The sequence below is a fragment of the Camelina sativa genome, chromosome 20, assembly GCF_030686135.1.
Source record: "Camelina sativa cultivar CO46 ecotype springtype chromosome 20, ASM3068613v1".
NCBI lineage: Eukaryota > Viridiplantae > Streptophyta > Magnoliopsida > Brassicales > Brassicaceae > Camelina > Camelina sativa.
The window spans coordinates 3,561,301-3,578,120 of NC_141899.1; the positions used below are offsets into that span (position 1 = coordinate 3,561,301).

Consider the following 16,820-nt stretch of genomic DNA (forward strand, 5'->3'; position numbering starts at 1 on the left):
ATTAACGGTTACAACTAATATAAATTTAACCATGTATTTACGATTAACAGTTAAGAATTCTAAATGTTATATACAGCTACGGTCCAAAATACAGTTATGGTTTAGTTTTTATCATGCATAAGGACAAGATCACTTTCTCTCATTGTCTTTCTGTTTAGTTGTCTTCTTTATTGATATTTAAAAAAATCAGCATTCATTTGTGTCTGTTCGGAAGTGAAACTAAACCAAATATCAAACTTCTATGCATTCAAATAATTATGCATGTTATACCATATAAATATTTAAAGTTAATAAAAATTAAATTTATAAATAGAGAATATGAGTAGTCGGTCTAAATCTATTACAATAAATATAGTCAAAACATGTAATTATTTAAAAGAGAACGATTATGGAATGATTTTTTTTTTACGCATACAGAACAAGACATATATCTCATTCCAAAATATATACATCTAGGTTAAATACGTGAAATAAAAGAAACTGAAACTAAATCCAAATTTTATTTAACACCCCTAAACAAACAGTTAAAAATGTTTGGATTAGTTCAGAATAGTATACATGTAATATCTCTTATCTAAATTATATCTTAATTTTTTCTTATATATATCACTCATGTAGGTCTGAGTAAAAATTTACATAAAAATTTTCTACTTGTTTAAAATATTGTGCAAAAATAATCTGCACCTACATGCGGGTCGGAACCTAGTTTTACATTGTATTGGAGGTATTGGTTTAAACTTTTTTTTTTGGGTTTAAACTTAAAATGTCGATAGTATCAATGTAACGGGAATCCAAATTAACCAAAATAATCGAGACGTATCGGTATTAAATTTAACCAAAATTACTGAAGTACAAAATTTAACCGAAATTTTGGTTTATCTTGCATCTTTTTTTTTTGGGTGAATTGACTGTCAAAACCGAATTGAACCGAGGAAGACCTTTGGGCTGGTTTTATTCGGCAAAGTCTTTCCTAAACCATGTCCCTTCTTTTTGACATTTTCGTTTAGTGCATGGAGAATTTATCGAGTTTGCAGATAACTATTTTTTCTTTTCATAATTCGATTTAGAGCTTTGTTTAGATGGTTTAATGACTTATTGTGTAAAACGAAACAAAATATAGAAATTACCAAACAAACACAGGAAAACACAAGTCTTCTTCATTGAAACATGATAAGTCTTTATGGAATTATGGAAACACCACAACTAATTTAAAATACGCTTAGGTCTTTATTTAGGTAAAGGGATCTCGGGTTTTAGATATGAGAGAACAATATGACCAATGCGCCACTGATTACAAATGTCAAGCCAGAGATTGGAATCAACGAAGATCCATGGCTCGTCTGAGAAGGGCTTCGAGCTGGACTGGAGCAGCGGATGGTCCTGATCCTGATCGTCGTGCAGCAAGAACTGTAGCCATCACAAATACATAACAATTAACAAGACAAGATTCAAAAACACGAAACAAAGTTTGACACAACTTAAAATCCCTAAAAAAAATTAATTAGATAAATATTTATAACTTCAGAAGAAATCAAACCAAAATCTAATTTTATCTTAATGAAAATGGTAAGAATGAAATCAACAAAGAGAAAGACAAATACATCGAGCAATAGGATTAGCAGGCGGAGTTGGAGTAGACACTGCAATCAAAACGAAAATATATAAAATTATATTTCACTAGAAGAAATTAAATCAAAATCTGATATATCTTTTAAAAAATTGATTAAGAACAAATTCAACAAAGAGAAAAACATATACATTGTGCTACAGGATTTACCGGTGGAGTTGGAGTAGATACTTCAACAAAAACAAAAACAGAAAAAATCTCTATAAGTTAGGAATAATCTATTAATTAGTATAGAAAAAGTAAACAAAAAATCTGATTTATATTAACAAAAAACCAATTAAGAATAAAATAGACAAAAAAAGATAGATATGTTGTGCAATAGGATTTGCAGGTGGAGTTGGAGTAGACACTGCAATCAAACAAAAAAAATTGATCAATTAGATAATTAAATATAACTACAGAAAATTATTTATCTTTGTAAAAAATGATTCAAAATGAAATCAACAAAGAGAAAGACATATACATTGTGCAATAGGATTTGCCGGTAGAGTTGGAGTAGATACTTCAGTAAAAACAAAAACAGAAAAATCTCTATTAGTTAGAAAATAATATATAATTACGGTAAAAATTAAACAAAATCCTGATTTATTTTAATAAAAAATGATTAAGAATAAATTGACAAAGAGAAAAATAGATACGTTGTGTAATAGGATTTGCAGGTGGAGTTGGAGTAGACACTGCAATCAAACAAATTTTTTTTTTTATAGTAATTAGATAATTATATATAACAACGAAAATAATAAACCAAAGTCTGATTTATCGTTTATCTTTGTAAAAAATGATTCAAATGAAATCAACAAAGAGAAAGACATATACATTGTGCAATAGGATTTGCCGGTGGAGTTGGAGTAGATACTTCAGCAAAAACAAAAACAGAAAAAAATCTCTATTAGTTAGAAAATAATATATAATTACGGTTAAAATTAAAAAAAATCCTGATTTAATTTAACAAAAATTGATTAAGAATAAATTGATAAAGAGAAAATAGATACGTTGTGTAATAGGATTTGCAGGTGGAGTTGGAGTAGACACTGCAATCAAACCAATTTTTTTTTAGTAATTAGATAATTATATATAACTACGAAAATAATAAACCAAAGTCTGATTTATCGTTTATCTTAGTAAAAAATGATTAAGAATGAAATTAACAAAGAGAAAGACATATACATTGTGCAATAGGATTTGCCGGTGGAGTTGGAGTAGATACTGCAACAAAAACAAAAACAGAAAAAATCTCTATTAGTTAGATAATAAAATATAATTACGATAAAAATTTAACAAAATTTTTTTAAAAAAATAGATTAAGATTAAACAAACAAATAGAAAGATAGATACATTGTGCAATAGGATTAGCAGGTGGAGTTGGAGTAGACACTGCAATCAAACCATACAAAAAAAGAATTATGAATTAGATAATTATATTTAAGTACAAAAAAACTAACGTGGAGAAAGACATATACATTGTGCAATAGGATTTGCCGGTGGAGTTGGAGTAGATACTACAACAAACACCAAAACCAAAAAAAAATCTCTATCAGTTAGATAATAATATATATTTTAAGATAAAAATAAAACAAAAATCTGATTTATTTTAAAGAAAAAAATATCAATAATAAATAGACAAAGAGAAAGATAGATACATTGTGCAATAGGATTTGCAGGTGGAGTTGGAGTAGACACTGGAATCAAAACGATAAAAATTCTAATTAGATAATTCTTTATATATAACTAAGAAAGAAATTAAACAAAAAACTTATTTATCTGAACTAAATAACTAAGAGATATATCAACAAAGATAAGTAGATAACAACATATACATTGTGCAATAGGATTTGCAGGTGGAGTTGGAGTAGACACTACAATCAAAATGGAAAAACATAATTAAATGATTATATATAACTACGAAAGAATTTAACAAAAATACGATTTATCTTAATGAATAAATGATAAATAATAAAATAGACAAAGAGAAAGATAGATACATTGTGCAATTGGATTAGCAGGTGGAGTTGGAGTAGACACTGCAATCAAACCATACAAAAAAAGAATTATGAATTAGATAATTATATTTAAGTACAAAAAAAACTAACATGGAGAAAGACATATACATTGTGCAATAGGATTTGCCGGTGGAGTTGGAGTAGATACTACAACAAACACCAAAACCAAAAAAAAATCTCTATCAGTTAGATAATAATATATATTTTAAGATAAAAATAAAACAAAAATCTGATTTATTTTAAAGAAAAAAATATCAAGAATAAATAGACAAAGAGAAAGATAGATACATTGTGCAATAGGATTTGCAGGTAGAGTTGGAGTAGACACTGGAATCAAAACGAAAAAAATTCTAATTAGATAATTCTTTATATATAACTAAGAAAGAAATTAAACAAAAAACTTATTTATCTGAACTAAATAACTAAGAGATATATCAACAAAGATAAGTAGATAACGACATATACATTGTGCAATAGGATTTGCAGGTGGAGTTTGAGTAGACACTACAATCAAAATGGAAAAACTTAATTAAATGATTATATATGACTACGAAAGAATTTAACAAAAATATGATTTATCTTAATGAATAAATGATAAATAATAAAATAGACAAAGAGAAAGATAGATACATTGTGCAATAGGATTAGCAGGTGAAGTTGGAGTAGACACTGCAATCAAACCATACAAAAAAAGAAATATGAATTAGATAATTATATTTAAGTACAAAAAAAACTAACGTGGAGAAAGACATATACATTGTGCAATAGGATTTGCCGGTGGAGTTGGAGTAGATACTACAAGAAACACCAAAACCAAAAAAATTCTCTATCAGTTAGATAATAATATATATTTTAAGATAAAAATAAAACAAAAATCTGATTTATTTTAAAGAAAAAAATATCAAGAATAAATAGACAAAGAGAAAGATAGATACATTGTGCAATAGGATTTGCAGGTGGAGTTGGAGTAGACACTGGAATCAAAACGATAAAAATTCTAATTAGATAATTCTTTATATATAACTAAGAAAGAAATTAAACAAAAAACTTATTTATCTGAACTAAATAACTAAGAGATATATCAACAAAGATAAGTAGATAACAACATATACATTGTGCAATAGGATTTGCAGGTGGAGTTGGAGTAGACACTACAATCAAAATGGAAAAACTTAATTAAATGATTATATATAACTACGAAAGAATTTAACAAAAATACGATTTATCTTAATGAATAAATGATAAATAATAAAATAGACAAAGAGAAAGATAGATACATTGTGCAATTGGATTAGCAGGTGGAGTTGGAGTAGACACTGCAATCAAACCATACAAAAAAAGAATTATGAATTAGATAATTATATTTAAGTACAAAAAAAACTAACATGGAGAAAGACATATACATTGTGCAATAGGATTTGCCGGTGGAGTTGGAGTAGATACTACAACAAACACCAAAACCAAAAAAAAATCTCTATCAGTTAGATAATAATATATATTTTAAGATAAAAATAAAACAAAAATCTGATTTATTTTAAAGAAAAAAATATCAAGAATAAATAGACAAAGAGAAAGATAGATACATTGTGCAATAGGATTTGCAGGTGGAGTTGGAGTAGACACTGGAATCAAAACGAAAAAAATTCTAATTAGATAATTCTTTATATATAACTAAGAAAGAAATTAAACAAAAAACTTATTTATCTGAACTAAATAACTAAGAGATATATCAACAAAGATAAGTAGATAACGACATATACATTGTGCAATAGGATTTGCAGGTGGAGTTGGAGTAGACACTACAATCAAAATGGAAAAACTTAATTAAATGATTATATATAACTACGAAAGAATTTAACAAAAATATGATTTATCTTAATGAATAAATGATAAATAATAAAATAGACAAAGAGAAAGATAGATACATTGTGCAATAGGATTAGCAGGTGGAGTTGGAGTAGACACTGCAATCAAACCATACAAAAAAAGAAATATGAATTAGATAATTATATTTAAGTACAAAAAAAACTAACGTGGAGAAAGACATATACATTGTGCAATAGGATTTGCCGGTGGAGTTGGAGTAGATACTACAAGAAACACCAAAACCAAAAAAATTCTCTATCAGTTAGATAATAATATATATTTTAAGATAAAAATAAAACAAAAATCTGATTTATTTTAAAGAAAAAAATATCAAGAATAAATAGACAAAGAGAAAGATAGATACATTGTGCAATAGGATTTGCAGGTGGAGTTGGAGTAGACACTGGAATCAAAACGAAAAAAATTCTAATTAGATAATTCTTTATATATAACTAAGAAAGAAATTAAACAAAAAACTTATTTATCTGAACTAAATAACTAAGAGATATATCAACAAAGATAAGTAGATAACGACATATACATTGTGCAATAGGATTTGCAGGTGGAGTTAGAGTAGACACTACAATCAAAATGGAAAAACTTAATTAAATGATTATATATAACTACGAAAGAATTTAACAAAAATCTGATTTATCTTAATGAATAAATGATAAATAATAAAATAGACAAAGAGAAAGATAGATACATTGTGCAATAGGATTAGCAGGTGGAGTTGGAGTAGACACTGCAATCAAACCATACAAAAAAAGAAATATGAATTAGATAATTATATTTAAGTACACAAAAAACTAACGTGGAGAAAGACATATACATTGTGCAATAGGATTTGCAGGTGGAGTTGGAGTAGATACTACAACAAACACCAAAACCAAAAAAAAATCTCTATCAGTTAGATAATAATATATATTTTAAGATAAAAATAAAACAAAAATCTGATTTATTTAAAAGAAAAAAATATCAAGAATAATTAGACAAAGAGAAAGATAGATACATTGTGCAATAGGATTTGCAGGTGGAGTTGGAGTAGACACTGGAATCAAAATGGAAAAACTTAATTAAATGATTATATATAACTACAAAAGAATTTAACAAAAATCTGATTTATCTTAATGAATAAATGATAAATAATAAAATAGACAAAGAGAAAGATAGATACATTGTGCAATAGGATTAGCAGGTGGAGTTGGAGTAGACACTGCAATCAAACCATACAAAAAAGAAATATGAATTAGATAATTATATTTAAGTACAAAAAAACTAATGTGGAGAAAGACATATACATTGTGCAATAGGATTTGCCGGTGGAGTTGGAGTAGATACTACAACAAACACCAAAACCAAAAAAAATCTCTATCAGTTAGATAATAATATATATTTTAAGATAAAAATAAAACAATAATCTGATTTATTTAAAATAAAAAATATCAAGAATAAATAGACAAAGAGAAAGATAGATACATTGTGCAATAGGATTTGCAGGTGGAGTTGGAGTAGACACTGGAATCAAAACGAAAAAAAATTCTAATCAGATAATTCTTTATATATAACTAAGAAATAAATTAAACAAAAAACTTATTTATCTGAACTAAATAACTAAGAGATATATCAACAAAGATAAGTAGATAACGACATAGACATTGTGCAATAGGATTTGCAGGTGGAGTTGGAGTAGACACTACAATCAAAATGGAAAAACTTAATTAAATAATTATATATAACTACGAAAGAATTTAACAAAAATTTGATTTATCTTAATGAATAAATGATAAATAATAAAATAGACATAGAGAAAGATAGATACATTGTGCAATAGGATTTGCAGGTGGAGTTGGAGTAGATACTACAATCAAACAAGAACAAAAACAAAGTTTATTAATTAGATAATTCGAGATAAATTAAACCAAAATCTGATTTGTGTTGATAAAAAATAATTAAGAATGAAATCAACAAAGAGAAAGACATATACATTGTGCAATAGGATTTGCCGGTGGAGTTGGAGTAGATACTAAAACAAAAACAAAAACAGATAAATAGATGTTAGTTAGATAGTAATATATAATCATAGTAAAAATAAACAAGAACCAGATTTATCTTAATGAAAAATGGTTTAGGAAAATAGACAAAAAAAAGAAAGATAGATACATTGTGTTATAGGATTAGCAGGTGGAGTTGGAGTAGACACTACAATCAAACGGAAAAAAAAGATTTATTAATTAGATATAGTCATATGACTATGGAAAAAATTAAGCCAACATCTGAATTATCTTAATGAAAAATGATTAAGATTTTTTTTTAAAAAAGACAAATACATTGTGCAATAGGATTTGCTGGTGGAGTTGGAGTAGATACTACAATCAAAAAAAAAGTTATTGTTATTTAGAAATTATATATAACTACAAAAGAAATCTAAAAAAATCTTATTTATTTTAATGAAAAATGGTTAAGAATGAAGTCAAACATTGTACAATAATATTTGCACTAGATATATATATATATATATATATATATATATATATATATATATAATTACAGAAAAATTAAAGAAAAATCTTACTTATCTTAATGAAAAAATCAATTAAGAATAAAATAAGTATTGAGAAAGATAGATACATTGTGCAATAGGATTTGCAGGTGGAGTTGGAGTAGACACTGCCATCAAAACAAACAAGTTTTATTAATTAGACAATTATATAACTACAAAACATTTATACTAAAATCTGATATATATATATATATATATATATATATATCTTAATGAAAAAACTATTAAGAATAAAATAAACAAAAGAGAAAGGCATATATACATTGTGCTACAGGATTTGCAGGTGGAGTTGGAGTAGACACTACAATCAAGCGAAAACAAAAAAGCTTTATTAGTTACATATTTATATATAACTACTGAAGAAATTCAACTAAAATCTGATTTCTCTTAATAAAAAATGATTAATAACAAAATCAACAAAAGAGAAAGATATATACATTGTGTAATAGAATTTGTAGGAACATAAGTTGAGGAAACAGAGAGAACGAGGAGGAGTAGAGAGATCATGGTGGCGAAAAAAGTCATTGTTTGATACTCTGTTTTGATCTTAGATAAGAATTGAGAGAGAAGAAATTGAAAAACGGTGGTACAATGAGTGAAATGGCCCTGTTTAAATATTGGACATAGGTGTGTATGTATTTTGTCATATGTTTCTTTATGTAACTTGTAATTTTTGGTTCTTAAATGTAAGATCTTGCTCAGATTACTTTTGTTATCTTTTTGTAAGAGCTTTAATTATTATTATTATTTTTAAAAAAAGTAAAAATCATTTGCTTTGCTAGAAAAATAAATGAAAAAGGTAGAAATAATATTTGTAACCTCTTCTTCAACATACTTTCCTTAACTTTACCCAAAAAAACATACTTTCCTTAAAGTGGAGGATCCGTAATGTTTTGATGCCATATTAATGTTTTGTGTAATAGTTGAAGGGAACTCTTGAGAACTTGATACGTCATCAAGATACATTATTATTTATTTATTTGTTTAGTTAAAATAATAATTAAACCATCCACTAACTTCTATTAAATATATAAATTGATACTATATGATTTGTTAAGTGCATATATAAATTAGTTAATCTTAAACTTAATTAATATTAAATCTTTATAAAAGTATGCATAAAGATTAAAATCAAGAGATTTTAATTTAAGTTAATTTCATTAAAGTATAAACCTTAAATACTATGTTAATAAAATTTATTTCATATTTTTCTTGTATATATATGTAATTAATAGCAAATATATATAATATTTGTAATACGTAGACTATTTTTAATATATTTGTACAGTACATATGTATTTATACCATATTTCTGTATTTATACATTAATTTGTATTTATTAATTTTAATTTATAATTATCAGTTTTTTAAATGAATTGATATATTAAAAATATCATATTTTATTTTATTATGTGAAATCATAATACAAAAAACTTATATTACAATGTAAAAATAAAATATGCATGTGTTCCCTTTCCTTCGCTGGAGCCGACAATAAGAGGCCCATCGAAGGACCATTGGAGATCATCGATGCGACCAGCAAGGACTCTAAACTCGTTCTTCAGAACGAAACCGATGTGCGAACTCGTTATTAAGCGGAAGCGATACATATACACTCGTCGTTGGTAGAGTAGCTAGCCATGATAACAATTAACAGCACAACCGTGTTCTTCATATACACGTATGTCTTGGGTCTCCGAATGAAGAAGATCGATGGTCTAATTAGAAAATCGATTGAAGAAGATGAGAAGATGAAGAGTGAAAGAGACGACTAAGAGGAGATTAGAAGAACATATTAAAAACTAAAAAGGGTTAAATTTGTGATCGTTAGATTCATTTTAATCAACGGTTTATATTAGAAACAATGTGATCCTTAATTTAATGGTTTAGTCAATGAAATAACGAAGAGAGGTTAGAATTTGTGTCCCTCAGATTCACTCAGATCCTATGGTTTGAGAATATGTCACGTCAGCTATCTGAATGTTCCCTTCCCATTGGCTCTCGTTTTATGTATATTTTTTTATCCTATTTTAGTCTTTTTTCTTAATTTAATTTTTAAAAAAATACTATTATCAAATGAAAATGTGTTATAATAATGAAAATATGATCTTAATATTTTTTTAACAAATATCTCAATTTATAAGTAATTTTTTTTACAAATAAAACCATAACGCACAATGTAAACTATTAATGAAAGAAGGCTTACAACTAAACAATTTTTATAATTAATTTGTATATTTATAATATTATATTTATTCCTATTGATATGTTATTATAATTACAAAATACTTTTTAGTCTCATTTTATATTGTTATATAATTAATAAAATACATCTTAATGTTGAACTTTAAACCCTAAACCCTATACCCTAAACCATAAAATTTTAAAACACAATTCACTATTTTTCAAATAACAAAGTAATATACAAAAAAACATTTAAAACTTTTTACTTAAATTTTATTTACGAATTATGAACATATGAGACATTAATATATATAAATATATATATATATATTATGATACATTAATTTATTCCATTGTTACTTGTATTTTTTTTATATGTCAAAGCTACATAACTATTTTGGTTTCTTTTTTTTGTAACAACAGAAAATTTAAACATTTCATCAATCAATAAGATTTTAACAAATCCAAGTTATCTACTCTAAATTGAGGAAGGAGAGAAAAATAGTCCATCAAATATGTAGTAAGGTGTAGTGTAAATTATACGATTAATAAACTTCAAAGACTAACATGTAGTATTTTAATGATTTTTTGGTTAAAGGCTAATTGCGAACATGTAGTATTTTTCACAAGTGCCAATCATTCTTTTTTAGATAAATATTGGTAAAATGTTATTTACAAAAAAAAAAAGATACCAAAGAAACTAACGACATTTTGAGAATATATACAAGAAAAAAACCAACAAGTGTATATTTATAGTATTATATAATCAACTACATCTTGAGTAATTTTGCAAACTTATTGTGAGTTTTGCAGAGAGATGTCATGATCACAAATGGTTAAATGATTTCAAGGACCTAACAGACTTGGTTAAATGGTTAAATGGCTATAACACATTTGGCAAATTTGATGATTCCTACTTTGGATACTGGCCAGAGATCGCACATCTTAGTCAATCGTCTCAATCTATCACTGGATTCATCATTGCAAATAATGGATGCAAGCCCGGAGTCACTCCAAGGTGGGATTTCTGTGAGCTTTGCGCGTGAACCAGGCGTGGCTGAAGGAGTTACTCGAGAATGGTTCCAACTTTTGTTCAAAGCCTTAAATTTTGTGGATTATCTAGTTTTTTTACTAATAATTACAAAGAAAATCTAAAAACTAGTTTCCTTGATAGGGAATTTATTTATTTTAAAATCTTGTTTAGAGAGAAAATGAGTTTCTAAAAAACAAAATCTAATAACTATCGTAAAATCTACCACCATTGAAGGCCTAAATTTAACCCAATAAATACTACATATTTAGTGGGGGTTATTGGTTTGAGATTTGAATAGAGTTTTAAAGATTTAAAATGTTATGTAAAATCCGTTGTTATTAGATCAAGATTTTGTTAAACTCTCTTAAAGTTTAGTGTTATTAGTTTGTGATTTGTAAAAAATCATTTAAAATTTTAACAAATTTGCGTTATTGGATTCAGACTTTAATAAAGTCATTAAAGGTTTTGTATTATTCAATTAAAACAAAAGAATATAGGGTTGTTATAATAAATTCAATTATTATGTTATTGATTCATGATTTTCAACTTTTTCTTTACAAAATAAAGTCATGGAAAATATTAAAAAAATATAGGAATTGTTTGGAACACTTTACAAGATTTTAGAAAACTAATTAAGAAAACTCTCTCTACCAATCTTTAACAATTTTTTAATAATTTTGTTGAACTCTTCAAAAAATTTTATAAATTAGAATTCAATACCAACTTTTGTCTGAACCGAATGCTAAACAAAACTGAACTGGAATTTTGTTCGGTTTTATTCGGCATAATATTTCCTAAACCGAAGAAACAAAATGTTTTGACCCGAACTAACCGAGTTTTCACAAAACTTGTTTTCTTCTTTCTGAATGTCAAAAAAGTCAAAACTATGAATTCTTTCCAATAAGAAAGAGTGAAGACAAAATTGATGTAATAAAAATAGTGAAGAATGTCACATATTTTCGATATCTTTCAAGATCGAATCAATATCAGGAGTCAAAACTGCATGCTTGTATACATCTCCAACCAGACAACAGTTCTTCTGCTCTGTGTTAACCACCATCACATCTTGTGCAAACTCGCTCTTCAACCCCGGACTTACCTATACACACCATCCGAAATCCGAATTAGTCTTTTACTACGACCATTATGGTTTTAACTTTTCCTGTATCCGGCAATTCGATTTTTCTAATACCAAAAGACATGAACCTAACATCCCCCTACTAGATATTATTAGCCTAGTGCTATGCTAATAGAATGATGTATAAGTAAAACCAAAGGGGTATGAGAAATCACTCACGTCATAAAGCACTTCACCGAGTTTCATCTTGACGGCACCACTTTTGTAGACTAGTAGTTTGCCCATGAAACCTTCTGGCAAGGCTTTTAAATCCACAGTCTTCTTAACAGGGCCTTTGATATTTGGCTTTCCTTCACGGTTTTCTGTTGTTGCTGCTGATGCCATAGGAACAGAAGGTAACTTCATAAAAAACATTTTCTGTTCTCCACTATCTTCCTGCCAAAATGTAATCCACACAATATGTAAGTAACTACAGAGTTTCTAGAGTTTTTTGCTTCTCTAATTCTTATTTGTGATGTCACTAACCATTAGACCGAGACTAGCGGCTGAGTTAAGTGAATCTTCAATATTTCCCGGAGCCTGCATAAATTCCTCTACGTCAAGACGCTCTGCAATAAGGAGCAACATTGTCAAACCTAAGCTCATGGTAATCAAGAATCTGTTTTTTCACAAAACTGTTTACTTTTTCTTCTCAAGCAAATCAATATATACATACCTGGATCGCCTGCATACGGTGTCCTCAACGGAAGTGTAATCGGGTAATAACTGTAATAATCCTGTGAGACAATCCAAGAATTAAAATTACACATCAACATTATCGGGTATATTAGTTCGAGATATAACATTAGGGACAGGGTACTGTTGTACTGACCCATGGTTCTTTATACTCTATCTCCTGAGTAGAGGTTGAGCCATAAGCACCAGCTGCACAAGAAACATCATGTATCAAATGGGTTCTGATCATAATAACCAAAGTTTTATTAAGAAATCATAATCAAGAAATCGTACTTGATCCACTGAGGTACTTGTTTGATCTCGTCGAATTCACCACTCCACCCATCCAAGCAACTTGAGAAGCAGAAACTGTAAAATCCACGCCAAAAACTCAACCAATGTGTACGATACTTTGATGTTTTTTTTCACAACTAAGTAATGGCGCAAACAGAGCAAAGATAACAGTCTAAGTTTCAAGTCAAAGATACTACCTTTCTTGTCCCCTTTTGGCTTGCGCAATGATCTTTCCTAAGACAAACAAAAGTAAACTGAAGAAAGTGAGAAGAACCAAAAAAGAGTAAAAACGCTAATTCACTCACGACGACAAAAAAAACTTACAGTTACTCTGCGTAGCAATTCCATTGCTTGTGCACTACTACTTTCATTCTCAACCACTTCACTGCATTCAGAATTCATAAAGTTCAGAAGCAAATTTCACCAAAGTATATACTAATCAGATCAGTCATCAGTGTAACTTACGGTTTAACTTCAGGCTTTGGCACACGTTTTGGGGGAGCTTTTGGGGCAAATTTCATCTACAGAAGAACTCAAAAACGTAAATTTACCAGAGCCAATATTTTTCATCTAATAGCACTCGAAGGTAACGATGATAGCAAACACAAACCTTCCGTGCTGGTGGCTTCTGCTCCATTGCTATTGAATTCAAAAACTTCAGACTACACAAAAAAAAAGACCCAGAAGAATATTTTAGTTACGTGTATTCAAATACCTTCAAACTCAGAGAAATTTTAGAGAATGAAGACTCAGAACCTGACCTGTGACTCTAAAACTGATCGGCGATCGTTGAGTTCAGTGACGGCGAACAAATATAAGCTTGAGAGGATGAAGATGATCACCGGTTTAGAGAGAGATACACATAAATTAGGGCCTTTTTTTTATGTACTTCAAACGGCGGCGTTTAAAGTAAACCGGGTTATTCAAAGGAAACAGACTATAAGAGTTTAGAATGTGCGCGCTTTTTTCAGGCCCATTATTCGGCCCATTAAAAAGGGCCTATTTTGTAAAACGTCGGCGAGTGTTCAGGCTCTCGTTCTTATTTTCTCCTCGACGCCGATATCCACCGCCTACAACAAATCATCGTCGTACTCTTCTCCTCACGTTGCTCCAATATGGCAGAGAGTTCGTCGAGGAAGAACCTCAAACGATCTTTCTTAGAAGATGAAGAATCCGATAAACAACCCCCGTAAGTTAACTATCCTTTCCGTAACCCTAATCGCCGATTTTTTTTTTCGATTCCGGTTTGAGTGATACAGTTTTAGGGTAGCAAAAATTGAATTAGTTGCTCTTGTATCTACCCTCTGGTTCTCTCATCTCTTGAATCTTGCTAGAGTTAGAAGATTGAGTGCGGAGATTAATTGAACTAATCTTTTTGTATAAGGAACGAACATATCATTGTGTTGGAGAATTGATTGGTTTTGATATTTTTCTCAGTTACAACTTGAGTTTGTGTGCATACGCTATAATGTGGATTATGGACAAAGTAGTTTGGTGTATCTTATAATGGAGGATTCTTTCTGGCAGCGAGAAGCGAGTACGGTTTCCAAAGGGGAAGAAATCTAAACCTGAACAGCTCTTAGAGGAAGAAGCTTTAGCTCGCCGCGACGCCCGTGCTGCTGCTGAGGAGCGTGCCAGGCATCGTAATCAGAATACTGCTCAGCTCTTTAACGACAATGATGATGATAATGACAATATCGATGAGGCTCAGGAGACTTATGAGGTACGATCTCTACCATCCTTTTTTTTTTTTGTTGCTAATGATGTCTATGTCTAGACCTCAATGATGTTTTTTATATTCGTTTTAAAAAAAGTTATGCTGATGCTGTTGTTATTTCTTTGTAGAATGATGGAAACCGCACAGAAGATGGGATCCAAATCGAAGCTTTTAGTCTGGACAGAGAGAAAGAAGAAGGTTACTTTGATGCTGATGGGAACTTTGTAGAATATGTTAGAGAAAAGGAAGTCAAGGTGCGAAGTACACTTGTTAAGTTTAGCTCCTAGATATTTTGTGTGTTTGTCTTACATGTGTATATTGTTTCAGGATGCATGGCTTGACAGTATTGAAAAAAATCCGTTGTATATGGGAAGATCTGCTGCTAATGACACTGAGAAGGATGAAGATAGTGGAAACGAAAAAGCAGTGGATGAACTTTCTCAAGAAGACATTGGAGTCAGAAAGAGGCGCATTGCTAATGTCCTTGAACCAGGAGAGACGGTGAGACTCAGTCAAAATGAAACACGGATTAAATAAGTTAGAAATATTATCTTAAGACAGCATTGGTGATAATACATACTTTAACATGTAAGATAACTCGGGTTCATTGTTACAGGTTCTGCGAGCTTTAAGGAGGTTGAAAGGGAACTCGAATAATCGCAAGGAGAAGATGACTCCTGAGACGAAGCTTATCTTTGATCAGCTTACTGAGGATGCAGACAAGCTCATCCAGAATGGCGACTACAGTTAAGTCTCGTATTACTTATGCTATGACAAGCTTTGCTACAATTAATATGATATCCTCCATTTGTTAACATTTGTTTTTCTTTTTCTATGTTGTTGAAGACGTTTATCATGAGCAGCAAGACGTTTTCCAACGTGAAGCAGGTGAGAGCTCTAATGCCTTTTTTATTCTCCATTATTGCTGCAGCTAAGATTCCTATGCTTTGTTATATTTCCTTTTGCACAAATAACTGGCGTTCCTTTCTTATTTTTCTTCTTTATGTTGTTCTTCTTAGAGGGATATGAGAGACTAGCTCAAGCGAGAGGAAATACAGAATCTTGCGATATGTTTGGCGATGATGAAAGTGTTCCTGATCCTTCCTCGGATCTACAGTCTGGCTCCATCTCCGGCACTCAGCTCAATCCTACAAATAATGGATCCGATTATGTGTATGACGAATCTTCAGGGTCAGTTTATACACTCTCTCTCGCTCTCTTGGCTAAAAGCATTGTGTTGCGCACAAGAATTATCAAGTAATATGTTTAATGAAGCTTATGTTCATTTATCTGAAAGAATTCTAAAATGGTTTTGCAGGTACTACTACAGCAGCAGCCTTGGTTACTATTATGACCCCAACACTGGACTTTACTGCTATGCAACAACCGGAAAATGGTAAACTCTAACTTACCAAAGAAAAACCCATTACTAATCTCTCTTTACTTTGCGTATACTTATCTGTTTGATTACAAAATATGCGTGCAGGTACAAGTACGACGAAGAGACGAAGGAATATAAAGAAGTAGTTTCTGAAGTTGCTACTGGGGAAGTTTAATGTCTTTTAGTCTGTCTGTACTCTTAACTAACACAAGGTCTTGAAATATTTCCCCAGTTAGACATGGTTGTTTTTTAGTTTGGAAAAAAAGATAGCTCCTACAACATGAGTTTATATAAAATATGGATTCGTAAATTCTCCTATTGATTATAGGGATTAAATGTACAGTTGGTCATAAACTATGAACA

General features: G+C 29.5%; 3 protein-coding genes across 5 annotated transcripts; 1 reads left to right on the forward strand and 2 right to left on the reverse strand.

Annotated features, from left to right (window-relative positions):
* Nucleotides 1–1,139: 1,139 nt before the first annotated feature.
* On the reverse strand, nt 1,140–8,695 carry LOC104769119 (uncharacterized). Its single transcript, XM_087505716.1, has 43 exons — nt 8,494–8,695; nt 8,319–8,357; nt 8,125–8,163; nt 7,824–7,862; nt 7,657–7,695; nt 7,481–7,519; nt 7,316–7,354; nt 7,145–7,189; nt 6,973–7,011; nt 6,795–6,833; nt 6,671–6,709; nt 6,506–6,544; nt 6,326–6,364; nt 6,200–6,238; nt 6,035–6,073; nt 5,858–5,896; nt 5,679–5,717; nt 5,553–5,591; nt 5,388–5,426; nt 5,211–5,249; nt 5,031–5,069; nt 4,905–4,943; nt 4,740–4,778; nt 4,563–4,601; nt 4,384–4,422; nt 4,258–4,296; nt 4,093–4,131; nt 3,916–3,954; nt 3,736–3,774; nt 3,610–3,648; nt 3,445–3,483; nt 3,268–3,306; nt 3,088–3,126; nt 2,963–3,001; nt 2,795–2,833; nt 2,620–2,658; nt 2,444–2,482; nt 2,266–2,304; nt 2,091–2,129; nt 1,938–1,976; nt 1,759–1,797; nt 1,602–1,640; nt 1,140–1,407 (listed from the first exon to the last, which is right to left on the reverse strand). The coding sequence occupies exons 1-43, from the start codon at nt 8,579–8,581 to the stop codon at nt 1,319–1,321; spliced, it is 1,782 nt and encodes a 593-aa protein (XP_087361842.1). The 5' UTR covers nt 8,582–8,695; the 3' UTR covers nt 1,140–1,318.
* A 3,331-nt stretch (nt 8,696–12,026) lies between these two features.
* LOC104769122 (uncharacterized) lies at nt 12,027–14,259 on the reverse strand. Of its 2 annotated transcripts, none has more exons than XM_010493261.3 (11): nt 14,121–14,259; nt 13,970–14,021; nt 13,825–13,880; nt 13,684–13,744; nt 13,557–13,593; nt 13,360–13,434; nt 13,223–13,275; nt 13,067–13,127; nt 12,877–12,959; nt 12,571–12,786; nt 12,027–12,372 (listed from the first exon to the last, which is right to left on the reverse strand). In XM_010493261.3, exons 2-11 carry the CDS (start codon nt 13,994–13,996, stop codon nt 12,223–12,225), a joined length of 819 nt encoding a protein of 272 aa, XP_010491563.1. In that variant the 5' UTR covers nt 13,997–14,021; nt 14,121–14,259; the 3' UTR covers nt 12,027–12,222. The 2 variants fall into 2 exon arrangements, with proteins under 2 accessions (XP_010491563.1, XP_087361381.1); XM_087505255.1 differs by having other exon boundaries at nt 13,557–13,588; nt 14,121–14,202.
* Nucleotides 14,260–14,332: 73 nt separating this feature from the next.
* On the forward strand, nt 14,333–16,767 carry LOC104769123 (uncharacterized). Of its 2 annotated transcripts, none has more exons than XM_010493262.3 (9): nt 14,333–14,548; nt 14,887–15,082; nt 15,205–15,330; nt 15,404–15,577; nt 15,693–15,822; nt 15,923–15,964; nt 16,096–16,267; nt 16,395–16,472; nt 16,563–16,767. In XM_010493262.3, the coding sequence occupies exons 1-9, from the start codon at nt 14,475–14,477 to the stop codon at nt 16,630–16,632; spliced, it is 1,062 nt and encodes a 353-aa protein (XP_010491564.1). In that variant the 5' UTR covers nt 14,333–14,474; the 3' UTR covers nt 16,633–16,767. The 2 variants fall into 2 exon arrangements, with proteins under 2 accessions (XP_010491564.1, XP_087361380.1); XM_087505254.1 differs by having other exon boundaries at nt 14,379–14,548; nt 14,797–15,082.
* The last annotated feature ends 53 nt before the right edge of the window (nt 16,768–16,820 follow it).

What these genes read in the sequence shown, in the direction of transcription:
- LOC104769119 (XM_087505716.1), bottom strand. Translation starts at nt 8,581, where the DNA reads ATGACTTTTTTCGCCACCATGATCTCTCTACTCCTCCTCGTTCTCTCT. An exon ending in TGCTAATCCTATTGCACAAT is followed by an intron (nt 5,427 to 5,552) that starts GTATCTATCTTT and finishes TTTTGATTGTAG; the next exon opens with TGTCTACTCCAACTCCACCT. An exon ending in TGCAAATCCTATTGCACAAT is followed by an intron (nt 4,423 to 4,562) that starts GTATCTATCTTT and finishes TGTTTCTTGTAG; the next exon opens with TATCTACTCCAACTCCACCG.
- LOC104769123 (XM_010493262.3), top strand. Translation starts at nt 14,475, where the DNA reads ATGGCAGAGAGTTCGTCGAGGAAGAACCTCAAACGATCTTTCTTAGAA. An exon ending in CGTTTTCCAACGTGAAGCAG is followed by an intron (nt 15,965 to 16,095) that starts GTGAGAGCTCTA and finishes TGTTCTTCTTAG; the next exon opens with AGGGATATGAGAGACTAGCT. An exon ending in TATGCAACAACCGGAAAATG is followed by an intron (nt 16,473 to 16,562) that starts GTAAACTCTAAC and finishes ATATGCGTGCAG; the next exon opens with GTACAAGTACGACGAAGAGA.
- LOC104769122 (XM_010493261.3), bottom strand. Translation starts at nt 13,996, where the DNA reads ATGGAGCAGAAGCCACCAGCACGGAAG. An exon ending in CAAGTACCTCAGTGGATCAA is followed by an intron (nt 13,276 to 13,359) that starts GTACGATTTCTT and finishes TTTCTTGTGCAG; the next exon opens with CTGGTGCTTATGGCTCAACC. An exon ending in ACCGTATGCAGGCGATCCAG is followed by an intron (nt 12,960 to 13,066) that starts GTATGTATATAT and finishes TCCTTATTGCAG; the next exon opens with AGCGTCTTGACGTAGAGGAA.